Source organism: Saccopteryx leptura, chromosome 5 (assembly GCF_036850995.1).
Source record: "Saccopteryx leptura isolate mSacLep1 chromosome 5, mSacLep1_pri_phased_curated, whole genome shotgun sequence".
Lineage (NCBI taxonomy): Eukaryota > Metazoa > Chordata > Mammalia > Chiroptera > Emballonuridae > Saccopteryx > Saccopteryx leptura.
The window spans coordinates 210,388,209-210,415,285 of record NC_089507.1 but is presented as its reverse complement, the minus strand read 5'-3'; the positions used below and the strand labels follow the sequence as shown (position 1 = coordinate 210,415,285).

At 55.5% G+C, this 27,077-nt stretch overlaps 1 protein-coding gene and 1 non-coding gene across 2 annotated transcripts in view; one reads left to right on the top strand and one right to left on the bottom strand.

Moving 5' to 3' along the window:
• Positions 1-26,807, top strand: part of CTNNBL1 (catenin beta like 1) — a 97,737-nt gene extending 70,930 nt beyond the window's left edge. The window contains exons 10-12 of the mRNA XM_066387846.1: positions 15,554-15,691; positions 15,930-16,002; positions 26,618-26,807. Of these exons, the coding sequence (XP_066243943.1) occupies positions 15,554-15,691; positions 15,930-16,002; positions 26,618-26,706 (300 nt within the window). The 3' untranslated portion in view covers positions 26,707-26,807. The remainder of the gene's footprint in view (positions 1-15,553; positions 15,692-15,929; positions 16,003-26,617) is intronic.
• TRNAI-GAU (transfer RNA isoleucine (anticodon GAU)) lies at positions 23,897-23,972 on the bottom strand. Its single transcript has one exon. It is a non-coding gene; the product is annotated as a tRNA-Ile (tRNA).
• Positions 26,808-27,077: the final 270 nt, after the last annotated feature.

The window sequence follows — 27,077 nt, the reverse complement described above, 5'->3', positions numbered from 1 at the left end:
GCCGCCTCGTGGGTGTGAAGGGAGTTGGAACAGAACAACCTCCTGGTCACCTGTTCATGCAGCCCTCTCTCAGGTCATAAACCATTTGTCACCTCACCCCGTCCCCCACCCATGGGGGACCTTGGCACATATTTGTCATCTTGAATGGAACGCTGATTTCTCAGGCATTTGAGGACACTGACGGTCAGATTAGCAATAAGAGCATATCTCCCATACTTTGTAAGTCGGCAACAACAACACTCATGTCACAGGGTCAGGGATTGGCGTCTTTAGTGTCTCAGAGCTGTCATCTTCCCTGTAAACTTCGGACCTCCATGGGCACAGCACAGGTGTTCATGGTTTGCAGTGGACCAAGATTCACTGGAGGAAACCCAGGCATTTGGCAGATGTTTCTTAAGTGCCTGCTTAGTGCAAGGCCCTGGGCTAGGCTCCGGCGGAGGCGAGAGGCAGATGTGCCGATGGAAGGAGGGGCCAGGAGTGCTGTGGAGGCCAGAGGCCTCCGGGAGCTGCGGGAGTGGTCTGCACGTGGAGTCTCCCTGAGCAGTTTTGTGGGTGAGGCAGTATCTGAGCTGAACCGTAAAAGATAGAGACATATAGAGCATCTCCACCCTAGAGAGGAATGGGGCAAAGGAGCGGCACTGGGAAGGCAAGTTAAGTTTCGGGGCAAGTGACACATTAAATCCCAGGAGCAGAAGGTGTCAGGAGTGCGTGGCTGGGTTTTAGAGCCAAGCTTCCTGGTCCTCCAGCTGGGGACAAGTAGCCCAACTGCCCAGCCCTCTTTCTTCCTTACTGGTGTTTTGTGTTTAAGGCGTACGGCCCGCCCTGTGGATGCTGTGGAATTACACAAGCGGGATTGGTGACAGCACGCCCGTGGAAGCTGCTTTCTCAGTGCCCTCTGCGCCTCCACCCCTGCGCACGCATGCACACACGCATGCACACACGCATGCACACGCGCATGCACACATGCACTTTCTTCCCTCGTGCTCCAGGATACTTCATGATCGGAGCCTCCTGCTCCTCTGACCTCCGTCCTGCGCCGAGCACGGCCTTCCTGCCCGACGGCCTTCGCGTGGCTTCTCCCTTCGCCCTGGCCCTTCCCGTGGGGGTGCCTCTCCGCCCTTCAGGCCTCGGCCCAACTCTCACCTCCTCGGGGAGGTTCCAGTGACCACCGCGTGTAAAGGAGTGCCCCACCCCGGTGCCCCTTTGTAACAGTAGTTATGTGGTCTGTTTATTCTTTGTCTCTGGGGCTGTAATCTGTCTTGTCCGCCGTGTTCCCAGGACTTACACAGTAATTGACAGGCAGTAAGTGAAGGCCCGCCACTCATGAGATGAAATTAGTATTTGCCCCCGAATATGAAGAAAGGTAGAGGATCCTGGGTTTACTACATTAGTCCTTAACTCTCATTTCTAACTCTCATTTTTGTTTTCTCTAGGATTAGCCAAGTAATCAGAAATATTTAACTATGTCGAGTTAACGGCCTAACTAGCTATAGTCAACACAGAAAAATACTCCCGTTTAGGAGTCTGTAGGACAGACTGATTATTGTATACGCAGTCAGTTCAAATCCCATGATGGCTGTACTCTGGAACTGGCCAAGCCCCCAGTCTCGGGCAGTTGCCCAGTGCTCTCCTGTTACACTCAGTGTCCATGTGATCCAGGGCCACACTGGTATCTGGACGTACCCTTGGCGTTCCTGGTTAACGAGATTTGACCTGAACTTTTAAAGGGCGTGTAATTCCAAGTCTGTTGAAATGAGCAGCAGATCTCCCTGATCTGTAAATGTCCAGAACACCGGCCTCAGCTGATTCCACCAGGCTGCGCAAACAGGAAGCCCAGAAAATACCGGGACGAAGTCCTGCCTGACTTCTCAGTTCCTTCCGGCTTCTGCCGGGTCAGGGTACACAGATGCCTGCTTGGTGTCCGGCTGTCCAAAGTAGGACATAATTACAGAGGCAGGGGTTTCAAAAGAGGGAGGAGAGCCTTGGAGAGAGGGTTTTCCCTTCTCCAGTTCCTGGGAAAATTATTCTCTGCAGGTTTATTCAATAAAGTGTTCTTACCACATACTTTGCATCACAATGGCGAGCTGCATGCTAATTTTGCCACAGTGAAATCATCCCAAGCTTCTGGAAAGAGAGAGATGGGCTCCATGTAATGAAACCGTATCCACAGGACTTCATGTCTGAAACAGACTTAGACTATTTCTTTAGCACTGGAAACTCAGAGATTTGTACAAAAAGGGGTAAAGCGCAGGGATGGAAGTGTGGGGCATGAGACCCTAAAGCCCTGGGTGTTGGTGTTTTTCCCGCTGAGAAGGAAGGAAGGGGCCGTGACCACAAAGTGTGGAATAGAAAAAGCTTTATTTAGTACAGTGCATCCCACCCGACGAGGTCCTCTGGCCCCGGGGACAGAGGCCAGAGGAGTCACCCGGGTTAAACCACGTGAGGGATATTTAAAGGGGTCCTCTAGGGTGGATGAGCTAATATGATGTGGTGAAATCTCACTGGCTGGTGGACGGTCGCTCTTTTCCCAAGGACCTCTGGGGAGTTTCTTTTGGTGCGCTTGGTTGTGGGCAGCCCTAGCCAAAATTCCCGAATCTGGGCTCCCCACATGACTGTCCCCCATTGCCCACCACCCTACATTCCGGTCTTTTGTGTTAATTAGGGGCGCCGTTTATTCATCTGGCTACTTCCTGTTGATTAGGGGCGTCATGGGGAAGGGGAGATCAGAAGATGGTGTCTTTGAGGGGTGTCAAGAGGAACATTTGTTTGGCCGTGACTGGAGAAACTTTGCGGATGCGGTCCTGTAAGGATTTTAAAAGAAAGAGGAGTAATAGGAGGATTTGCAGGGTCCAGCCTTTTGGTGAGTTGGAGATGGGTAGGGCCCAGTGGTTCCAAACAGCCAGCAATCCTGCATGGGAGGAAGTTTGAGGCGAGAGACATGGATAGAAATGAGGGTAGTATTGATTATGGGGGAGCCCTTGGTATTGGGGAATGGTAGGAGTAAGTGGGAAGATGCTGTCAGTTGGATAGTGGCTCCGAGACTGTGTAGAATGTCTCGACCCAGGAGGGGTACAGGGCACGATGGCATAACTAAGGAGTGCAAAAAGGGGGATTCCGTTCAAACTGCATGTCAGAGGTGCTGTGCAAAGGGGTAAAAAAGGGGCCCCATCCATTCCCATAATCAAGACCTATGGGGGAATTAGAGGTAGAGTGTGGTGGCAAAACAGAGAAGGTATAGCCCCCGTGTCCATAAGAAATGAGATGGACTTACCCACTAGTTGCAGCATAAGTGGGTTCTCCGAGTCCAGGCTGTGTCCTAGGAGTTTAGGCAATGTGCCCACCTGGCTGGCTTGTCCTCCACGTAGAGGCATTGAGGAAAAAGCCTGTTGCCCAAAGGGGCAATAGCTCCGCCAAGTGACCGGGCTACTTGCAGTTAGGGCAGGGCTCAGTGGGCAGCCACGGGCAGGGCCCCTGTCGGGCACAGCGGTCCTGCTTGCCACTCTTAAAGCAAGCTCCTGGCGGGGATCTTTTTTGTGGCCCGGACTTGGGTCGGGCACTTCCTGTGCCTTGCCCCTGTTGCTCTGCCAGTCTCAGGGCTGCCACAAGAGCCTGAGTTTGGAGCATTACCTTCTGCTGCATGTGGGCCTGGAGAACAGCCTCGGCCTGTTTCTGCTATTTGGGACCATTAAAAACTTTAAATGCCATGTTCACAGGTCCCGGATAGGGGTTTGGGGGTTGAGAATAAGAGGAGGGGGGCTCGTGGGGAGCCTGGCACCCAGATCCTGCCAGAAACGCTGGAGCTAGAGGCAGGACAGGGCCAGAACTTTCTGCAAGAAAATTGCGGTTGGGCCTGACCAGGCGGTGGCGCAGTGGATAGAGCATTGGACTTGGATGCGGAGGACCCAGGTTCAAGACCCCGAGGTCACCAGCTTGAGCGTGGGCTCCTCTGGTTTGAGCAAAAGCCCACCAGCTTGAGCCTAAGGTCGCTGGCTCCAGCAGGGGGTTACGCAGTCTGCTGAAGGCCTACGGTCAAGGCACATCAATGAACAACTAAGGTGTTGCAACGCGCAATGAAAAACTAATGATTGATGTTTCTCATCTCTCTCCGTTCCTGTCTGTCTGTCCCTGTCTATGTCTCTCTCTGACTCACTCTCTGTCTCTGTAAATAAATAAATAAATAAATAAATTTTAGAAAAAGAAAGAAAATTGGGGTTGGGCATCCTGCAAACCGGTGTAAGGGCCAATGCCAGGCTGAGAATGGCCTGATGGAGGAGGGACTTAAAAACACAGTGGAGCCTGACCTGTGGTGGCGCAGTGGATAAAGTGTCAACCTGGAATGCTGAGGTTGCTGGTTCAAAACCTTGCACTTGTCTAGTCAAGGCACATATGGGAGTTGATGCTTCCTGCTCCTCCCCCCTTTCTCGCTCTCCCCTCTCTAAAATGTATAAATAAATAAAAATTTAAAAAAAAAACAGTGGAGAAGGGAGGGTCCCCTGGCCAGCAGGGAGGAGAAAGAGAGACTGGTATTTGCAGGTGAATGAGAAACATGATCCTGCGAAGGGAGGGGGCTTTCTGGAGGGAAGAGACTCGAGTGGAAGAGGTCCGCAGAGGGACCAGAGAGGGGTCCCGAGAGAGGGGCATCCCCGGGGGTCAGGCAGGAGGGGAAGAGAGTTGGGAGTCCACGGAGAAGGAAAGATTAGGAGCGGAGGTTTTAGGTGAGGTTTCTCTGGCCAGAAAAAGGGCCTGCGTGGTGGAACAGGCGGCACAGAGATTAAGGACGGGAGCGTGAATACTAGAGGCCCTGTATGTAAGGGATCTTCAATCAGTTCCTAGCTTTTTTTAGCAATGGTTAAATTGGTAAGGGTGTTAAAACCGAAAGTCCCATCAGGAGGCTAACTGGTCCGATTATCCAGTGGGTTCTGTGGCCTGGCCACAGCGGAGAAGAAGAACAGTTTCCTCTTCTTTAGGGAGGGAGAGATTTCAGATAAGGCAACTCCCGGAGTGTTTTTGGATTAGGTTTAGATTCCTGTGCCCCTACGGCCACCCTCAGTCCTCGGAGTGGTCAGAGATGAGCATTGGCGTCCAAAACTCAAGCTCTGGCCACGGACGGATAGGGGAAGTGGATGTGCTCAGGACGTCTCCACGGGCACACAGGCACTCAGAATGGAAAGAGGTCCCTGACGTAGCTACGGACAGGGAGTCTCATCAGAAAGAACTGAGGGAAGGCTGGAGGCAGGGGACTTACTGCACCGTGTGCCAAAGTGGGTGGAAGGTTGGAGATCCTGGTTCTTCCTCAGAGGGGAAGGAAAGAGGAGCGGTCCTTGTGGACTTCAACTCTTCCTGGGTTTTCAGCACCAAAATGTAAGGTATTTTTCCCCGCTGAGAAGGAAGGAAGGAAGGGGCCATAGCCACGAAGTGTGGAATAGCAAAGGCTTTATTTAGTATAGCGCATCCCATCCGATGAGGTCCTCTGGCCCCGGGGACAGAGGCCAGAGGAGTCGCACAGATTAAACCACGTGAGGGATATTTAAAGGGGTCCTCTAGGGTGGGTGAGCTAATTGGACGTGGTGAAATCTCACCGGCTGACGGACAGTCGCTCTTTTCCCAAGGACCTCTGGGAAGTTTCTTTTGGCGCGCTTGGTTGTGGGCGGCCCTAGCCAGAATTCCCAGGTCTGGGCTCCCCACGTGACTGTCCCCCATTGCCCACCACCATATACTGGGTGTGTAGACAGTAAGCGGACCTGTGAGCTGCCACCAGTTCTCCTGGTAGCTGTGCTGGGAGCCTCCGGGGCAAGCTTACAAAAAGATCCTGCTGAGAGTTCCTCCCCGCTGTTCTTTAAACCAGTGAACCCCACACTTCTCATCCACGAATTCGCCAGAACACAGCCCACAGCCTGTAGAGTCCGGGGATGGTGGGGATGGTGTCATGGAGCTCTTTCCTCGCACCTGCTTCCCCCTCTCTTAGACACCCGCAGATGTTGCCACCTGTCCATTTAGCCTTTCTCCGCCACCTCCCTGCCCTGCCCGCCCCTGCCCAGTCACAGCGGGGAGGGTGCCCCGAGCTCCAGTCCCCGCCTCTGCCACTTAGCACGCACTGTGGCCCTGATCATTGTGCTTTGCTTTTCTCCTCCTTTCTGTCCTCTTTAGTGGGGCTCACAGTCTCTCCCCTACTGACTCCTGGAAGCCCCGGTTCATTCAAGGCTGGCTTTTATGTTGTTAAAATTCAAATGAGCAGTCTGGGTGGGTTTTGTTTGTTTGTCTGTTTGGTAAGTTTAGAAATTGAAGGCACACCTGAGAGAGGGAGGCAGTGTGATGATATGGGAGGAGCACGAACCCCGGTTAAGTCCCAGCTCGGCCACACCCGGACGCTGCCCTTTTCGGAAACGCCTTCTCTCCTGGGCAGGTGCTACTTTTCACAGTCACGTCATTTCAGAGGGTTGATTTGCAGACTGAGGTAGTTGTTTGTAAAAACCTGGCACGTGCTCGGGTGGGTGTCAAGGCCAGCGTCACACGTGGTCAGGGTCTCCTTGGGGGCAGAGCTTTGACCTGAGATATTTGGATTCTTATCAGAGCTTCTATCAATTATCTGTGTGCCCCCCCCCCAAAAAAAAGAAACCAAATCCACAAAATTCCTTTTAGTATTTTTTGAGCCAAAGTTCATGGGTATCTCTAGGCCCTTTCTCTAGGTCTGCCCTAATTTAGAAGCTCGGGGGGCAAGATTCTGTTCTGCCGGGGTTTGTGCATCCCCATCTCTACTTACCTGTCCCTTCTACGGTGCAGAATTTCCCTGGCTTTGGAAGAAAAAAAGAAGTTGGCCTTTTCCAAATGGTGGGGCAGTTCTGCCCTGCCTGCAGTGGCTCTGAGCCATGTCCCTCGTATTAAGGTGAGAAGGGTTCCCGCGGGCTTCCTGGCGGCTTCTTTTATGGCCGGTCCCTTCCATCCGCCAGGCCCGCGACTTGCCTGCTGAGAGAGAGAGAGAAGGCCGCGGAAAGGTGGTGATTTGGTCCTGCTCCCAAAGACAGATGAACATTTCAGGCGAGGATGGGCTGGGGGAGGGGAAACACGCCCCGCCCTGCAGAAACGGCACCTCGATGCCGCACACACCCCCTCCTGTTCATCGCTGAAGGTGAATCTGTGTGTTCATGATGCACGAGCAGCCCCCAAACAGGCTCGTGCGTCTGCGGACTGCAGTCTGTCCTCCTTAACACTCCATCCACTGCATTACCGTCTGAGTTTTTATTCCAGTCCTCTCTTACGGAATGAGCAAAACAAAACCTTTCAGAGTACCTTTTTTTTTTAACTCTTCCAAATTGCATGTTGAATTTGCTGATCTAGCTACAGATCCCCCACACAATACCCTTTTAAAAAGTATCTTTAGTTTCTAAGGAAAAGACAGGCCAAGAAGCTAGATGACTTTACATGTAACATTGTTTGCAGTCGTCCCCAGATGTGGCATAAAGAAGAAATAAAACCCTCTGTGTGTTTGCTCGAAGGTAACACTGGAGAAGGTCTAAACAAAGACTCTCTCCTCCTCTGAAGGGTGGACGGGCTCACGGGCTCACGGCCAGACGGGCGTCAGTGTTGATCCCGTCTCCAGCTCTCGCTCAGCCTTGAGCTCTGTGAGATTTCACCCCTCTCAGAAGGCCTCAGGTTCCCATCGGAAAAGTGGAAATAGTCACGCTTCTCGCCTCTTAGGGCTTAAGGGGAAAGGAGAGGGCCGTGGAAGTGCTGGGCATCAGGCGGGCACACAGCGAGGGCTCGGGAGATGGCGCTGTTGGTATTTTTCCACTTTTGCCGCCCGTCTCTTGCCAGAGGGAAAGAGCTCTCAGGCAAAGGTCTCAGACAGGAAACCGTGTTCCGCTCAAGTCTCTGACCCACACTCCGGGCGCCATCTGACATCTGTCTCAACGTTTCCGTCTGTGAAACCTGCAAGATGGTATTTGCAGTACAAACCCGACACGGGCGCACGCAGCGGCGAGGTTAATGCAGACGCGCGGCTCCGGGAGTGCGGGGCGCTGCGCGTCGATGTTGGGTTGTCACTGCTTCACGGGAGTCACCTTCACTCTTCTCAGAGGTGAGAGTGGAATGAATTAATTTGTGCAAGGCTTCCTGGAAATCCTAACCCTCCTGTCTTACTTCAGACACCATTCAGCAGGTAGATTTTCACTCGGAAATTTTGTGAAGCAAGAGATGTTTACAGGACTGAAGGAGGGACTGGGTTTTTGGACTTTCTCTTTAATCTCTAGTCACCATATTCCCATTTTAAGAGCACCCGGTTTACACGCCCACGTCGTTTTAAAATTGTCGGTGTGTTGTAACGGCAGTTCCAGAGGGCGTTGCCTTTCTTACAGGGACGTTTAATTTATTGACAAGAAGAGGCGTTCGTTGTCAGTGCTGACCGTCGTGTTCTGTGGGGGGAGTTCTGGTCTCCTGCTTGAGGCTTTCTCATGGCGGCTGTTCTGACCAGCTGCGGGCACTGTCAGTCACCAGCTTCAGTCTCCATACTCCTGTGTACAGGCCGAAGTCCATTCCCTTTGGTTACAAAGGCGCTTCAGTCTTCGATTTGTCACAGGTTATCAAAGCTAAAAGGAGCCCTCAAGAGCGCCAGATCAGGGAGGGCGAGGGGAGCCCCTCACCGCTCCCCGTCCTGCGGGCAGTGCGGACGTGGCTATTGATTTCCCTGTTCCTCTCCACTGAGCTCCAACGCAGCTTCATAGCCCTTCTCCGACCAACACGGGCCTCTGTGGCCATTGCGGTAGATCAGAGCTGACCTTCAGGGTGGACCTCTTTCTCTGCCCTGGTCCAGACCAGGCTTCTGGTTTCCAAGCAAAGAAGCTGAGGCCAAGAGAAGTTAAATGACTTGCCCAAGGACACTAGTAAGTTAGTATGAGAGCTGGGCTGATCCCCTGTGCTGGCTGCACTGTCCGCCTTTGCAGGAGGACTTGTCTGTAGAATTTATGCATCGTAGTTCAGAAAAGTCCTGATATCAAACATAAATGCTTCTTGTACTATCAGAAGGTCTCCTGAATGGGATAGAAGGCAAGGGAGGTTGGATACCATCTTTCGAGTGGGGGATTTGGGTGCCATGGCCGGACGGCTCGGTTGGTTGGAGCATCACCCTGAAGTACAGAGGTTGCCGGTTCACCCCAGTCAGGGCACATGCAGGAACAGATCAGTGTTCCTCTCTCTCTCCCTCTCCCTCTCTCTCTCAAATCAGTTAAGAAAACAAACAAAAAAGAGTGGGGTATTACTTTAGTACCCCTGTACTAAGGAGGGTGGGCTGCAGGTTGGCTCTGTGAGTGGGCCAGCTGGCTTCACTCAGTTCTTTGTCTAGTCGCCTTTGAGGTGTGTCTCTTTGGTCGACTGGACGTCATTAGCTCCTCGCCCCCCACTTGCAGGGAAGCAGCCCCCACTTGTATGCTGGCAGTGCGTCGCCATCAGAGTTCTAGACCAAACCCTTGAGTTCTTTCGGAACCTTCTATAAGGGAAGTAATGGGGTGGGACGTCTGCGATGATTTGTTTTCTTTATTTCTAGAACCTTTATATCACTTTACTATTACTTTTCCGAAGACCGAGTCCTAGCCAGAGGATCGTGACCTGGGGTGTACTGCTGGCGTTCTGGCGTTTCAGACACCCCCCAGGAGTTCTTTCCGCTGCCTCGTCTGCCTCCTCGCACTCGGCTATCTAAGAGCCATGTCAAGTTCTTATCCCAAGATCAGTGTTTTATCTAGTGTCTTAGACACCCAGAAAAGGAGCTAGAAGTATATTAGTCCTTTTATAAGTTGACCTTGTCCACACAGAGCAAGACAAGAGTGGATAATAAAGGTGACAGGCCACCACGCTTCTTTTTAAAACAGACCAGAACTTGAAAAGATGTTCCTAAAAGAACTACACCCAAACTTTATCTTCCATCAGAAGGCTTCACGATTATCCTGCTTCTCTGAGAGTTTCCCTTTAAACGCGGAGTGCACTCTTGTGTTCCGCTCCCTGAATGCACAGCAGTACCTCTTCCGTGCCACCGAGTTGTAACCGGCTAGATAAGCGCTATCCTGACAGCAGTCACCTTCTCTGTCTGTTGGTTTCTATAATGCTTCTGAAACTGTCAGGGCAGAAACTTCGTCTGAGAAACCAATCTCTGTTTCATCTCTGGGCATGTTCAGCGCGGCGCGGGTGATGCCTGCCGTGGAGATGAGCTATAGTTGTATCCCAGGGCTGCATTTGAAAATTTCACTTTCAAATCATGTGGCCGCGTGTCTAAAAGTAGAATGTTGAATTGAACGTTGTCAAGAGTCTTGAAGTTCTGAAGAAAGAGGGAAAATGGGGTTTGGCATTGCTGCTCGGGTCCGTCCTTTCCCGATGACAGCCTTGAGGGGAACGAAGGTTCAGGACACGCCCACCTAGTTGAGAGGAACTCGGATTGTGGGGAAGAGTGTGATGAAGGGAAACCCCCAGGGCATCTCTGCCCTAATTGGAGAAACTTCATTTCACTGAGCTCCACTCTTCTCCTCTCTGCCGCTCTAAGTTAGCATCCTCCTTTGTTCTCCAGACCCCTCTGAAGCCTGGACCTACACAGACATGGGGGTGTGGACAGAGCGCAGACTCAGGCGTGAATCCCACGGCTACCGCACGCTCGCTTTGGATTTCCTCATCTAATACGGGGATAGTGATCCTTACCTCCCAACATTTGTGGCACATAAAGGATGAAACATGAAAAGCGCTTAGCACAAGCCTGACGCTAAATAAGCCCTCAGCACACGAGCCCCTCCTCCTAGTAGGTAGGAGGTGGTAGCATTGGGGTTTTTTCCGTAATAATATTGCAAAGTAGGCTGCCTCACATAGTGCCTAGTACGCAGTAATTGATCAGAGATCATATGATCTATTGATAACTAGATCTGATCAACAGCAACAACAAAAATACCTGCTTTATGCTGTTCTTTCTCTCTGTTCGTGATAGTGGTGCTCCGTTGCTGTTTTCACGCCCTGGCTGGCTTGCCTTTGTCTGTGCTGTCATTCCCTCTGCCTGGAATGTTCTCTTCAGCTTTCGGCCTCCATCAGAATCCAGCTCAAATGTGTTGTCTCCCGTGAGCTCTCCTGACTTCCCAGACAGACCTATTAGTCTGTTCTTCTAGCAGGTTCACAGGGCACTCAGTACAGTTTGAGAAGACCTTTACAATAGCTATTACTACATTTAAAAAAAAACAATTTGTTTGTATTTGTTAAGCTCATTAATCCGTAATCTCCTTGATTGTGTGAACTCTCTTCTTTATCTTCGCTGCCCCCAGCGCATCATAGAACACCTGGGCCGGAGCTCGGGGTTCGGGACTTCTTTATGGGCAGGTGAATGAATGTGCTCCTCTCCAAGTTCCCCTTTGCAAACCCCTGAGGGTTCCATCTGTCTCCCCTCCCCTCCCCTCCCTCCCCTCCCCTCCCCTCCCCTCCCCTCCCTCCCCTCCCCTCTCCTCCCCTCTCCCCTCCCCTCCCCTCCCCTCCTCTCCGCAGTAGGATCTACTTCTCACATAGACTGACACAGTGGCCTCTGTCTGCCTCTCAGTGCTCTAAGCCGTGTGTCCCTCATGCGGGTGTTTGCATAGGCTTGTTCATGACGTTTTCCTGCCCAGTGTGGTCTGCGCCCGTCGTGGCTCACCCCTCTGGCCAGCATGTCAGCCACCCCCCGCCAGCCCTCAAAGGCCCGGGCCTCCGGCTTCCTGCTGCCCCCTTTCCCCCGTCCACGCGTCAGCACACAGCTCATTAGGCAGCGCTGAGCTCCTCCTGTCAGTCCTGTTTAACAGCGGCTCTCCAAGAGCCCCTGTGCAGAAGCCCCGTGCCAGGTGCCGTCTAGAGCTGCAGCACGAATAAGACACGGCACGGAAGGGGGCCCCGTCTGAGTGACTGTCACAGGCAGGCCTGGGCGGCCGTCGCAGAGGCACAAAGGCGAGGCTAGGCAGTTTTAAGGGCTGAAAAAGCACATTTAGTTGGAAACCTTTCAAAAGTTTTTTAAAGATTTCAGGAAGTTTTGTAAGAATATCACATCTTAGACTTTACATTATGCTAGAGATTGGGGGGTTGGGGGGCTTGAAATCTTACCCAGAAGTCACTTCTTCCCCGATGCCCTAACATTCTAACCAACGCTGCTCAACACCTACCCCTTGTAATTACTTGTAATTTGTGGGCACACTGTATGTGTCCCTTTACTTTTTGGTCATTTCCTGTGTCCCCAGACAGACATTCAGCTCCTTGGTGAGTAAAACCAAGACGTCTTGCTTCCATTTTTGTTCTCTTTCTGCCTTAACTCAGGGCTTAGCATGGTGTCCTTGCCACCGGGCGCTAAGCGGGGCAGGGATCTGAAAACCCTTGCGTCAGGGTCTCCACTCCCAGGCGCCTCAGGTGACTCAGGCAGGGTTCCTGCTCTCGCGGGGTCTGTATTCCGGTAACTGGTAATTATGTCATTACGAGCAACTTAATTAACCTCTGTGTGTCTTAGATTCTAATTTGTACAGTGGGATTAACAATCCCGTGCCCGCGCTCTCTAAATTTGGTAGGAAGGACCACGTATACAATAACCCTTACACTCTCCAACGTTACCGAAATGTAAGATGTCAGCAGCAACTGCTTTTTGCGTGAATGGGAGTCGGGAGTAATTTTCCCTCCTGTGCCCCAGCTGCCAAACACTTGGGAGTTCTTGAGCAGAAAGTTACGATTATGAGTAAATGAGAAGCTAAAGAGGCCCTTCTATTTTTAAATTCCTTGGACCTCAGTCCAGTGCTGCCTCATGAGCATCAGTCATGGCTGCCTCGTAACATTAGCACTATTGCCCGATTACCAGGGAATTTGCTACTAAATGGAGCTCGGAATTGGTGGTGCTCTGCGGGCCCTGCGGCGCCTGGCAGTCCGCGGCCCTCTTTGCCTCCTCGACAGAGGCCTTCAGGGGCGAGATGAAAGGTAGCCTTGTGTTGCTACAGGCTGGCCCCCTGGGCAAATAAGAAAGTGCATTATCTGCATCTCAACAGTCTCGGAGGGATTCTTGTTGTAGATTGATGGCCATCGCGGTGAGTCCTGCGCGCTGGGGAGAGTGGAAAGCAGAGTCCCAGGGGCCTCTGTCAGTGACAGGAGCCCCTCGTCAGGGAGCCACGGCCATACAACTACTGACAATTAAGAAATGGATTGTTGTCATCGGAAGCTTGCATTAAGCACCTGTCGTCTTAGGGCAGCCTGCAAGCCGTGCAGAACGAGTCCCTCACCCAGTCCCACTTCTGAAAGCTGACAGCCCGGACAGAGATGTCTGTCTCCTCTCCTGCACGGCGTGGATGTTTGCTGGCAGGGGACGCAGAGACAAACTTCATCCCAGCTTCCGCTGGCTCACAGTCCGCTTCCCTTCTGAAATGCAGAGGGGTACAGAAACAGGGCACCGATGATGACTGAAGTCAGTGTGGGTAGGGGGCGCAGGAAGAGGGCACAGCATGAAGCAGCTTGTCAAGGGTGCGCAGGAATTTTGGAAAGAAGGGTGTGTTAGCCTTAAATAACCAGGAAAGGCTTGGAGGTAGAGGTTGCTTAAAAAACAGGGTTGGCTTGCCTGACCAGGCGGTGGTGCAGTGGATAGAGCATCGGACTGGGATACCGAGGACCCAGGTTCGAAACTCTGAGATCGCCAGCTTGAGTGCGGGCTCATCTGGTTTGAGCAAAGGCTCACCGGCTTGGACCCAGGGTCGCTGGCTCGGGCAGGGGGTTGCTCGGTCTGCTGAAGGCCTGCGGTCAGGGCACATATAAGAGAACAATCAGTGAACAACTAAGGTGTCGCAATGCGCAACGAAGAACTAATGATTGATGCGCTCATCTCTCCGTTCCTGTCTGTCTGTCCCTGTCTGTCCTTCTCTCTGACTCTCTGTCTCTGTAAAAAAACAAACAAAACAAAACAAAAAAACCAGGGTTGGCTTGAGAGATACCCCAGAATCCCACGGGAGGGGCCGTGAAGGCTCTGAGATGGGAGAAGAGCTCTCTTGGCAGAGGTGGTAATAATTCACTAGATCAGGGGCTCAGATCAAGGAGGAAGGGGTGATGAAATGTTCGAGGGTTTGTGATGATGGCTGCACAACTCTGAGTGTACTAATCGCCTTTAAATGGGTGCTTCGTATGGTATGTGAATTGTATCTCTCTTGTTTTTTTTTTTTCTTTTCCAAGTGAGAGGAGGGGAGATAGACAGACTCCTGTATGCGCCCCAAGCAGGATCCACCTGGCAACCCCTGTCTGGGCCTGATGCTCTGCCCATCAGGGGCCATGCTCACAACCAAGCTATTTGTAGCATCTGAGGCAGCGGTTCCAAGGCGCCATCCTCAGCGCCCGGGGCCGATGTGCTCAAACCAGTCGAGTCATGGCTGTGGGAGGGGAGGGGGGGAGAAAGAAGGGGGAGGGGAGGGGTAAAGAAGCAGGTGGTTGCTTTCCCTGTGTGCTCTAACTAGAAATCGAACCTGGGACATTACACACCAGGCTGATGCTCTACCACTGAGCCAGCCGGCCAGGGCTGTTGTGTCTCAGTAAAGCTATTTTTGTTCTGGGGTTGTTTTTTTTTTAAAGAAGAATCCACTAGAGAGGAATAGATATGGGGAGAGTAATTCTGATAGGTCTGGGGTCACAAAGGTTGAGGAGAGACTCGCGTCACCCCTTAGGGCTCTAGCCGGGAGGAGAGTGGGACTTGTGAAGTGGAAGGGAAGGTCGGCAGCATTGTCACCAGCAGATCACAGGCTCAGGTGACACGGACACACAGGGTGGGTGCCTTGTGCCTTCGGTTTCACCAGGGTCCCAAGACAGTTGTGGAGAAAGAGGACCTCTCTTCCCTATGTTTAACTTGATGTGGAAGAGAAAGAGAGTTAAGTGTATCTTGTAGAGAGATTATTTATGGAGGCCGGAACCAAAGAGTAAAGAATGAGGGGAAACAGGTAAGTAGCTTAGTTTTGTGTCCCAGTCAGCTTATTTTTTTAAGTTAAATATGTGGATGAGATCATTTTGGCCTTGACTCATAGGGAAAAAAAAGGGACTTTAATCTTTTTTTCCTGAGCTCTAGTCCATTAACAATGAGAACAGAAGGCCTGGCCTGTGGTGGCGCAGTGGATGGAACGCTGACCTGGAATGCTGAGGTCACCAGTTCGAAAGCCTGGGCTTGCCCGGTCAAGGCACATACGATTAGCAACTATTACGAGTTGATGCTTCCTGTTCCTCCCCCACACCCTGTTTCTCTCTCTCTCTCTCTCTCTCTCTCTCTCTCTCTCCCTCTCTCTCTCTCTCTCTCTCTCTCTCTCTCTCTCTCTCTCTCTCTCCCTCCCTCTCTCTCTCTCTCTCTCTCTCTCCTCCCTCTAAAATCAAATAAAATCTTTTATAAAAACCGAAAAACGAGGACATAAGAAAGATATTAGAATAATAGGTAAATCAGGGTGGAGCGGTTTTCTTTTGTGGCTGTTGTTGTAGCTGCTGTTCTTCTGTGTGGGATGGGTGGACCAGAAGCCATCTTTTCCCACTCCGCTCACTGTCCAGCCTCTGTTCCCAAATGTCCGCTGGTTTCCAGGACATGGTGCGGCGCGGGGAAATCCTAGACAACGACACTGAGGACGAGTTCTACCTCCGGCGCCTGGATGCGGGGCTCTTCGTTCTCCAGCATATCTGCTACATCATGGCCGAGATCTGCAACGCCAACGTCGCCCAGGTAGGGGGCGTCCCCTGCGTGGGCCTGGACGCCCTCCCCCGTCCCTCCCCCCGCCCCCACGCAGGTAGAAACTGTCTACAAAAGAAGTGGATCACACTCTCCTTGAATTCCTTCCCTGTGTGGGCCGTCCTTCCCAGGGCTGGGAGTGAGGTGGAGATTCCGGCACGGTGCGCCCTGGTGTCTGCCAGGACAGGTGACGCCTTTCCTTTCTCTCCCCGCTCTGCCCTTTCCTGACTAGATTCGGCAGAGGGTTCACCAGATCTTAAACATGAGAGGAAGCTCCATCAAAATCGTCAGACACATCATCAAGGGTGAGCTGGCCGTTGTGTGTGCCGGGGCCCGGGGCGTAGACGGTGCCTTCTTTCTGCATCTCCGTCCGTGTCCCTGGGAGTTGGTGCACAGCGCGTTCCGCCTGCAAGCGTGAGTGTGTTGTCTCACTCGCCGTGTGTCCGGGCCCACGTCAGGGTACCAGACACTGACCCAGTTGTTCTCTGCCTCCGACCCTCCCGGTCCAGAATTTTAAAATGCATAACCAACAGGAAGCACTAGAGCTTATTAATTTTTTTTAAGACAAAAATAAGGAAGAAACAGTCTAGTTCCAAACTGCATGTGCTAGAAGGGAATTGCTTTCTTAGGGGGAAAAGCAAGGAAGTTACGGAAAGGCTGGGCATTGTGCGATCAGAAGGAAGGGTGTGTGAGGCAGCAGGGGGTCCCGGAGGGCCTGCGCCCAGCCTGTCTGTGCCTCCCCAGCCGCACGGGGTCACAGAGGGCCTGCGCCCAGCCTGTCTGTGCCTCCCCAGCCGCACGGGGTCCCGGAGGGCCTGCGCCCAGCCTGTCTGTGCCTCCCCAGCCGCACGGGGTCCCAGAGGGCCTGCGCCCAGCCTGTCTGTGCCTCCCCAGCCGCACGGGGTCCCGGAGGGCCTGCGCCCAGCCTGTCTGTGCCCCTCCCCAGCCGCACGGGGTCACAGAGGGCCTGCACCCAGCCTGTCTGTGCCTCCCCAGCCGCACGGGGTCACAGGGCCTGCGCCCAGCCTGTCTGTGCCTCCCCCAGCCGCACGGGGTCACAGAGGGCCTGCGCCCAGCCTGTCTGTGCCTCCCCAGCCGCACGGGGTCACAGAGGGCCTGCGCCCAGCCTGTCTGTGCCTCCCCAGCTGCATGAACTAGAAATTTTACAAAGCTTCACGAGATGCTTACTACATGACCTTAGTTTATTCTGGTGCCCGGTACCCAGAGAGGGCTCAGTCAGGCGAGTGTCCCTCTTCCCCAGGGAGGCCCCCAGCGCCGTCACATCTTTGGCTAGCCCTGACTCAGCCCAAGTGGCTCCCGAGAGACCTCCGTCAGCACACCGGCTCTCAGTCGCCAGGCAGGGCGCCTGACCTGAGCTCTGACGCAGCCCCAGCGCGGGCACATAGCCTGATCCACCTGGTGGGTAGAGGACCGCCGAGGACATGATGGCACTGATAGTACCGGAGGTCAGAGAGACTCAGGGTGGACTGAGCAACGGCAGGGAAGGCATTTCTCTCTCTGGCCCTTGCTCGGCCCGTTGCTGAGGTGACGGATTAGGCTTGATGTCCCCAAAGGGTTTACCTGTGAGTGGCTGTCAGCCCCACTGCAGGGGGGAGACGGAATGTGGGGAGCTGTGAGGAGAGGGTGAGGGCCCTGCTGGGCTCCGGCTCCGGAGCTGTGTCCGGGCTCAGCTGTTAATGCTGTCGCCTCGGGCAAGTTGCCCGATGGCTCTGTGACCTCATAAAGTGGGTGAAGGGATTAAACGAGATGATAGATGGAAGTGCTGGACCCTAAACAAGTTCTCAGTGAACGTGAGCTGTAATGAGTAGTATGAGATATTATGGTGATAATTACCATCATCATAAGTGAGGCGTGGCTGTACTCCCAGGGAGGCCCCGTGGGAGGATAGCACTGAGCCGGGGCTTCCAGGCTGGGACAGGCGTTCCAGGAGGTGGGACAGTGTGCTGGAGGCACAGCCCTCCCCGGCAGGTGGGGATGGTGAGTGGAGCGTGCCCATTTAGCAGATGGAACACCTGAGGCATTGGAGTCTGTTGTGTCTTCCCTCAGAGAGCCAGGACGGGAGCCCGTGGGTGACCGTAGCCCAGTGCCTTCCAAGGGGATCCGTTGCTCCCCTCTCATGCTCAGCATCCCGCTCGCGTGAATTAGCTGCTCAGCGCCTGCCGCCTCCTCCCCAAGGTGTAGGGTGGCAGTTTGCAGCGCCAGCCTTTAAATGCCATTGACTTCCTACGCCCACACGTTCAGTTAGAACCTTTTACTCCCAGCTCTACCCTCTTGCGTTTAGACTTCTCCCCACACCTCCCTCGCTGTGATCAAAACAACAATCTTCTGAGAGACAAAGTGCTGTTAAGGCTGCTGACACATAGTAGGTGGGTGTTTTTGTTTCTGAGGTCCTAACATGTATAGCACGTTATGCAGGAGTTTCTGCTGTTGGGAGCCAGCCTGTCCCCCTCTGATCACAGTTCACCCTCCCGGTGCCTGTTACAGCTGGGTGCTGAGTGGGTGTCTGGAAGGGCGAGGGGCCCTGCACGGAGCCGTGTTCACCCCCCAGCTCCTGTTCCTCCCCCAGTACCTTCTCTCCCTCCCCGTCCAGACCCTCAGACCTCCCTTCGGGCGGGGGTCCAGCCCGTGTTCTCTCCCCCACCTTCCCGCCAGCCCACTAGTCACCGCCAGTCCCGCCTCCCAGCGCAGTCTGGACTCCCTCCCCTTCTCTCCCTCTGTTCCTTCCCGTCATGTCATCGCGCCCCTCTTATTTCCTTCCTAGCCCTTGTCACAGTCTGGGATTGTTTTTCTTTATGTCTTTGTTTACTTGTTTCGTGTGTCTTATACATTAAATGTGAGCTCCACGACGAGGGGACACTGTCTGGCTTGTTCCCCACGTCTCCTCAGCACCCAGGGTAATGCCAGGCACCGAGCGGGAGCCCAGTGGGTGATTTCAGCGGGGCCGCGTTAAACCCCACCCTTGTGTGAATTTAACTCAGCAGATGTTTCCTGAGACTCAGCGCCGGGCGCGCCGTGCTGCGCCCTGTGCTCCTAGGCACCCCTCACCCCTGCCCTCATGGAGCTGGTAGTTTCCTGGGGACACGTCCCACTTAACTCAGGCTAAATGAGGGATGCGGTCCCACAACCACGAAGCTCATGTTGTGTTCAATACAAGAGATACAAAGGAGAATAGGCAAGCCCCCTGTCCTGGAGGCGTTCACTGTCTAGTGGGAAAGATACTCTAAACTAATTACAGTATGGTAAGTGCAGTGTTGAGGTCGTCAACAGTGTGCTCAGGCTGCACCAGGGAGCCCCGGAGGGAAAGGCTCCGTGAGGCAGGACGGGACATCAGTGACTCGTAGGGGCTCTGTGTACGTGAGCAGGGCCTGAGCAAGGATGCGGAGGCTGGAGCACTGGGTAGGGTCGGGAGTGCTGGTGGGCAAGGCTTGGGTTCTGTTGGGTGCATGGGGAGTTTGGGGGTACGGGTAGTGACTGCAGGAGACACCCTGGGGTGAGGGCTCAGGACAGAGGCCAGTTTGGGCAATTTGAAGCCATTAGTCTGAAGGTGATTTAAAGCCAGGGAATTGGATGCTACTGCCCTCACAGGATACTGACCGCTAAAATAAACAAAGTTCTGTCCAGAGGGAAGGTTCAGGTGAGGGTTCTTGACCCCCTGCTGCTGGCATGCCCCTGCCCCGTGCCCTGTGCCCTGTGCCCCACGCACGCCACCTGGGGAAGCCATCTGCCCGCAGCGCTGTGTGACCTGAACCGCCTGGCCGCCTCTCAGCAGCCCAGGGCAGTGAGGAGCTCAAAAAGGGGAGGCTGCCAAGGGCCTCTGAGAACGCCTTCACTCCCTCCCCTCCTGCTCCCTCCCCTCCTGCCCTCCTCCACCCTGCCCCCCTCCACCCTGCCTCCCTCCCCTCCTGCCCCCCTCCACCCTGCCTCCCTCCCCTCCTGCCCCCCTCCACCCTGCCTCCCTCCCCTCCCGCCCCCCTCCACCCTGCCTCCCTCCCCTCCTGCCCCCCTCCACCCTGTCTCCCTCCCCTCCTGCCCCCCTCTACCCTGTCTCCCTCCCCTCCTGCCCCCCTCTACCCTGCCTCCCTCCCCTCCTGCCCCCCTCCTCCCTGCCTCCCTCCTCCCTGCCCTTCTCCACCCTGCCCCCTCCTCCCTGCCCCCCTCCACCCTGCCTCCCTCCCCTCCTGCCCCCCTCCACCCTGCCCCTCTCCACCCTGCCTCCCTCCCCTCCTGCCCCCTCCCCTCCTGCCCCCTCCCCTCCCTGCCCCCCTCCTCCCTGCCCCCTCCCCTCCCTGCCCCCCTCCACCCTGCCTCCCTGCCCCCCTCCTCCCTGCCCCCCTCCACCCTGCCTCCCTGCCCCCCTCCACCCTGCCTCCCTGCCCCCCTCCTCCCTGCCCCCTCCACCCTTCATTCCATCCGAAAGCACAGGAAAACAAAGCCAGATAAGAAAACCAGCTCATCAGTCTGTCCTCTTTGATTTTAATTTTGTTTTTCACTTTGGGTCTCTTCCCTTTTTTTTAGCATACTAATTAGATGCAAGCTTCTTCCTTTGATTTTATGGCCTACATATTTCCTAAGTTCTGCTGGCAGGATGACAGCTGATGTGTCCCTGGAGGCCCGGGGAAAACGCTGATGCGGCAGGCCCAGCAGGGGCTTTTCCCGTTGCATTTGGGTCCCCTTGCCCAGGTTTGCTCCCTCCTTTTCTGCTGGGGGTGCCCAGGGAACCTGGGGTGATTGATGGCTCATTAAAGTCCTTCGTTATGCGACCGCTGGCTTGGTGCTCCCAAAGGCCAGCCTTCCCTGGGCCCGAGGACTGCGGTGCCCACAGAGGGGACGACGGTGTCTTTGCTACCGGGCGCTCCACGGGGACAGGGACAGCCTTCCTGCCTTTTATCTCCGGGGCCTGGCCCGTGACTGGCGCAGAGAAGGAACCCAGCTCACACTTCCTGGGTGCCAAGGCTGTAATGCACATTCTCGGGCCCTCACCACAACCCGGAAAGGCAGGGGTACAGTCTCCGTGTTGCAGATAAGGAAACCAGGCCTCGCAGAGGCTGGGGGAGGTGTGCACAGTCAGGGAGGCAGACGGGGAACGCTCGCACTGTGCCCACTGGCTGGTGCTCTCCTGCAGCCTTTCTTAGAAAGCAAAGTCGGGCGTTTCCCTTCGGAGCACCCCCTTGGCATCACAGGGCGCTAGGTGGCCACCCTTAGGAGGCCCTGTCCCCAGGGGTGAGCAGTCCCCTCAGGTGGCGTGACTCCCACCACACACAGCGGTCAGTGCTAAGGTAGGGAGTGTGGATGGAGGCGCAGCTGGCCTGCGGGACGGTAAGCTGAGCCGAGCGCTGCACAGAGCAGGTGCCTGCCCTTTCTGTTTTTAACTGTGGTAAAAACATGCATGAGATTGATCGTCTCAGCCATTGCACCCATCACCACCATCTATCCACAGAACTCCTTTTCATCTCGTAAACCTGAAACTCCGTGCTCATTAAACACCCCTTCCCCAGCCCCTCACTGCCACCCTGTACCTGCTCTCTGTGAAGCTGATGACTCAGTACGGAGGTGGCTTCTTAAAGCAGTGAGGGACTCCACAGGCAGATGTGGGGATTGAGTGCCCATCTCCTTGGCCATGGAGTAGGAGCTGCAACCTGGGATCACGTTTTAGTGTAAATACTTGTGCCGAGTGTTACCGTGGGAGCCCGTGCGAGTCTCTTAAATGTTTTTAGTCACTGGTGAAAGTTGTGGGAAGACTCCGTGGGTGCTGGGCTGTTTTGCAGAGAACTTGGACGATTACTGACTGGCCTCATTGGTGACAAAAAGAATGAGCCAAAGACTTCAGAATGCTTTCAGAAATTGGCTCTTGGCCCGTGGATTTGCTTATGTTGCTTTTATGGCTTGAAATCTCTTAGACGCTCATAAACATGTATTCCCATATTGATTTGCGGCTCCTGGTAACCTGAGCTTTTCCTCTGTGATTTTGAAGTTGCGGGAGCTGCTGGTGTATCTTTGGATGACATACGTTGATGAGCATGTGATTTGTACCAGGGCGTGACTGCTGTGGCCGCTCGGGCATAAGGCAGGCCCGTGGGTTAAGTGTAGGCAGCTCCTCAGCCTGTCTGAGCCACAGGCCACAGGTCCTCCATCGGGGAGCTGGGGAGCCGGGCTCACAGGGCTGCTCTGAGGCTCAGGTGAGGGGCGTGTGGGAAGTGTGTGCACGGTGGCGGCACACAGGTGCTCCATGTCAGCTGCTTCTCCTGTGATTAGCGTCTGAGCTAACCCGGCAATAAGCAGAACTGCGATGCTCAGAGCGGCATGAATCCTGGCTCTCCGTAACTTTTGTGAGTTAGTAGACATGTTTGAGCCGTGGTTTCCTCCTCTGTGAAAATCAAACCTGAAGTGGATGCTGCCCCTCGGGAAGGCTGAGGGGGAGATGCAGTCAGGGGCCCGGGACAGAGCGCGTGCTCCGTGGATGGCGGTGCCTTTTTCCCCGTCCTTGGCCTAACTAACCCTTTCGCCCAGAGCAGTAGGTAGCAGCCAGCACGCAGGGGCAGACCCTGCTCCTCGGGGCCCGGTTGGGGGCGGGGGGGGATTCTTCTCCAGCCAGCTAGGATGTCCTCAGGACTGAGACCATGCCCCTGTTAACGTCGTGAGCAGAGGGGAAGTTTTCTTCCCCTTTAATTGGGTTTCATTGTAACGCCATCTCTGATGGACTTCTGTCCCTCGGCCCCAGTGACACGTCCCCCTCTGGGGAGGTAACATTAGACTTTCCGTGCTCATGGTCGTTGGTAAGGAATCTCATTGAGACCTGGAGGACTTTCCTCTCCCAGTTTCTGTTTTGTGGTTATTTCTGTGTCTTCAAGGGTTTTCAGTGTGAAAATAGCGGCATTCCTCTTCCTCCTGAATTTTTTTTTTTTAAGGGTGAGCATTCCGGTTTAAGGTCCAGGGCTCTGGACCAGGCAGGTGCGCACGAGTCCGAGTCTCTGCCCTGGAAGACAGTTCTCCCCCCACCAGCCCCATGCCCCCCAGCCTCTCCCTTTTAACATAAACAGAACAGCTTGTATTCCATGTCTGAATAGTAAACCTGCTGTCTAAAGTTTGCTTTAATATTTATGCGTTCGGCACTGCTTCCTGTTTTTTGAGCTCCTTTCAAAGCCTTTATTATTTGAAAATGCTGGGGAAGCAGAGGAGGGAGTTGATGTGCACTGACTCCCCCTCCTCCTCGCCCTCCCCCTCCCCTCCCCTTTCCCAGCCCCTCTCACCCTTCCCCCACGCTGTGGTTCTCCCTTCTAGCATCTCTCTTTCTCATGCATTCTCTCTTCCTTTCTTACACACACAGCAAAGAGCACTCTTTTCTAAGACCTCTGGGAGGAATCTGTTCAATATTTATAAACTGCTGCAGCAGCTGTAATAACCAGAGGTAGCTGGTACCACCAAGATTTGCTCCAAATAGGGTTCTACTCCAGAAACAAAGAATGAGGAGAGGGGTACGGGGTGGCAGGCAGGGTGCACAGTTGACACTGGCCGCCAGGGGCTCGTCACACCCGGTTCTGGGCCTGGCTCCATGGCTGGCTCATGCGGGGACCCTGCCAGTCTGACATTCGGTGACCTGGCATGCGAGGATACGGCCCCAGTGACCCACTCCACGCATGCACCACTGGGCCCCGTGACCACAGGACATTCTGTCTAGGGTCTTACCTTCACGGAGACATTAAGGGCAGGTGCTCAGCTCCGCTGGAGCTGGGAGGCTTTGGGGCGCTTACAGAGCAGGAGATTGTTTAGGTTAGCTAATGCCGCTTTGGGGACCAGCTCCACCCCTGGTGGCTTTTCCCTGCCTTTTCCCTGCTCACATGTGTTCTGGGTTTTTTTTGTTGTTGTTGTTTTCTTTTTGTTTTTGTTTTTTCCTGTATTTTTCTGAAGCCGGAAACGGGGAGAGACAGTCAGACAGACTCCCGCATGCGCCCGACTGGGATCCACCTGGCACGCCCACCAGGGGGCGATGCTCTGCCCCTCTGGGGCGTCACTCTGTTGCGACCAGAGGCACTCTAGCGCCTGGGGCAGAGGCCGAGGAGCCATCCCCAGCGCCCGGGCCATCTTTGCTCCAGTGGAGCCTTGGCTGCAGGAAGGGAAGAGAGAGACAGAGAGGAAGGAGAGGGGGAAGGGGTGGAGAAGCAGATGGGCGCCTCTCCTATGTGCCCTGGCCGGGAATCGAACCCGGGACTTCTGCACATCAGGCCAACGCTCTACCACTGAGCCAACCGGCCAGGGCCATGTTCTGGGGTTTAAGCGTCAGCTCCTCCACCATTCTAGACATGGACAGCTTGCTTTAGTCTCTAGTAAGTCTCAGTTTCCGCATCTGTGAACAGAGGTGGTGCTCTTCGCCTTGAAGGATAGCTGCAGAGACGCGTGGGGCGGCAGGCGTGGGCGCCTGGCCCAGAGTCCGCGATCGCCAGGTGCTGGGTTCCCCCGCTGCCGCGGGACGGCTCCATCACGGCCCCTGTCCAGGAACAGGCCACCTGACCTATCTCCGCAGACCAGACGAGTGCCCGGGAGACTTGCCCAGGGTGGGTGCTGAGGGCAGGGGTGGCACGTGTTCTCCCTGAGGCCTTGGCATTGGTGGTTCAGCAAGCGCACTGGTGCACTCTGGTTCTCTCGGTGTGTGCGTCCCTAAATAGAGATCAGGCCGCCCTGGGGAAGCTGGGGTTACTGGGAAAACCACTGCCCCAAAGGATCAGACTGCTTCTCCGCTTCCCTCCCTCCAGGGTCTGCGAGTACATTAGGAGAGCAAAGTGTTAGCTCAATCCATTAGGCCTCTTGCTTCCAGATCATGCCTCTGGGGGTATTAAATGCTATAATGGTCATTTCTCTTTCTCCTGGGGCAGCAGCTAGATCGTTGGCCTGTGAGGCAGAGATCCCAGGCTCATACAGCCCCACCACCTCCTGCAGCCCTGTCCCTGTTCCCCGTCCCCCACCCGGCCCTCTCCTCCCGGGCTGTAGTGCAAGGCGCCATGACCGTTTGCTGTGCGAGGTGATGGATGGGCCGAACAGAAGGGAATGATTTCCGGGGGAGACACACAGCTGGCACACGTCTGATTCCCAAACCCCGTGTCCCAGCACACGTCCAAAGTAATAAAGAGGAAGGAGGCAGAAGGAAGAAGTGGCAGGAGCCCAGGGAGCGGGGAGAGGGAGGGGTCGCACACTCTCTCCTCTCTCCTGAGTCTTTGTCTGATTGGGATCTGCAGATGTTTTATTATGCAAAAGCCTCTCGCTGGAGCGGGCTCTATTGTTCTGCCTTGGGCAGATATGCGGGCAGCCATCTAGTCAACTGCTGTTTGCTCACCACGTGGACCGGTAGCTGGCCCTCAGCCAGGCTCTGCTGGCAGCGGTGTGGCTGAAAGTCAGGCAGCGCCTGGCCTCAGCGGAGCCCCAGCCTGGGGAGAGCGGACAGGACCTGGGGCGCGAGGTCAGCCCTGTGACGGAGGAGCCACAGTCCCCGCGGGCAGCGCCTGGCCTCAGCGGAGCTCCAGCCTGGGGGGGGGGAGAGCGGACAGGACCTGGGGCGCGAGGTCAGCCCTGTGACGGAGGAGCCACAGTCCCCGCGGGCAGCGCCTGGCCTCAGCGGAGCTCCAGCCTGGGGGAGAGCGGACAGGACCTGGGGCGCAAGGTCAGCCCTGTGACGGAGGAGCCACAGTCCCCGCGGGCAGCGCCTGGCCTCAGCGGAGCTCCAGCCTGGGGGGGGGGAGCGGACAGGACCTGGGGCGCGAGGTCAGCCCTGTGAGGGAGGAGCCACAGTCCCCGCGGGCAGCGCCTGGCCTCAGGCGGAGCTCCAGCCTGGGGGAGAGTGGACAGGACCTGGGGCGCAAGGTCAGCCCTGTGACGGAGGCGTCCTCCCAGCAGCCACAGTCCCCGCGGGCAGCGCCTGGCCTCAGCGGAGCCCCAGCCTGGGGGGAGAGCGGACAGGACCTGGGGTGCTAGGTCAGCCCTGTGACGGAGGAGCCACAGTCCCCGCGGGCAGTGCCTGGCCTCAGCGGAGCTCCAGCCTGGGGGGACAGCAGACAGGACCTGGGGCGCGAGGTCAGCCCTGTGACGGAGGAGTCCTCCCAGCAGCCACAGTCCCCGCGGGCTCTGTGCCCGCCGCCGCCCTGGCGCTGAGCTCGGCCACACTGGCTGGCCGTGCCTGCCCTCATCAGATGGACCAAGCCGGCTGTCCCCTGGGAGCCCCCGCACTGGCTGTCCCTCGGCTACTTGCTCCCAGATGTCCCCACATGCGTTGCCTTCCGTCTTTAATCAGACCTCCCGTCTCTGTGAGGCCTCCCGACAGCTGCCCGATAGATCTCATTTCCTTCTGATTGGTTTCCCTCACGACAAGTGGGTTCCACAGGCACGGAGCCGTCCGTTTCTTTGGGTCGTCACTTGGCCACCCTCGCTGCAGACAATGGCTCTCACTCCTGAGCGGGCAGCGGCACCCAGGGCCTTGTTCGGACAGACGGCTGGGCCGTCCTCCGCTCTCCTCGTAGTAGGTCTGAGTGGGCTGAGCTCCGAAGTCACATTTCTCACAAGTTCCTGCGTGATGCTGATGCTGATGCTGCCAGTCAGGTCCCCCTCTGTGGACCACCGGTCTGGAACAGTGCCTGCCCGCGGCGGGCACCCACCCCACGTGGTGGGGTGAGTGAGTGAGAGGAGGACTGGGGCTGGAGGAACGTGAGCCTGGAGGGGGCGCTCGCCCTTCTCACTGACCGCCTCCAACGCCAGAGCCAGGACTTGGGCGCGGCTGCAGTGTGGGGGCACCGGGGGCATTAGAACAGCCCACGCCTCCGCCTCAGTGGGAGCAGGGGTTCGGGAAGGGTGCAGAGGGACCCAGCCACGACGGGCCCGGGCCGTGGCCGCACACTGACCCTGCGTTTGTCTCCCCAGAGTACGCGGAGAACATCGGGGACGGCCGCAGCGCCGAGTTCCGGGAGAGCGAGCAGAAGCGCATCCTGGCCCTGCTGGACAACTTCTAGGGCCCACCCTGGGCGGCTCGGACGCACGGGGCCTCCGCCCCGCTGTTACACAGCTCAGTGTGACCTTCGGACAAATTAAAACTAGTTGTTGGGTTTTTTTATTCCTGGGCTGGCATTCTTTGTAGCTAAGCTGTAGCCTCTGACGCTCACCCACAGTTCCACAGCAGCCGTCCTGGGACACAGCGGAGGGTGGTCGGTGGCTGGCCTCACTGCCAGTGCGGACACTGAGGCTCAGAGTGACCACTGTGGCCACTGTCTGGTGGAGAGGCTATAATGGGCAGGGGGAGGCGTGCACTGGTGACGTCCCAGGGCTCTTGCCCTGACAGAGAGTGTGGACGTGTGGCACGAGGCCTGGGCTCACACAGAACAAC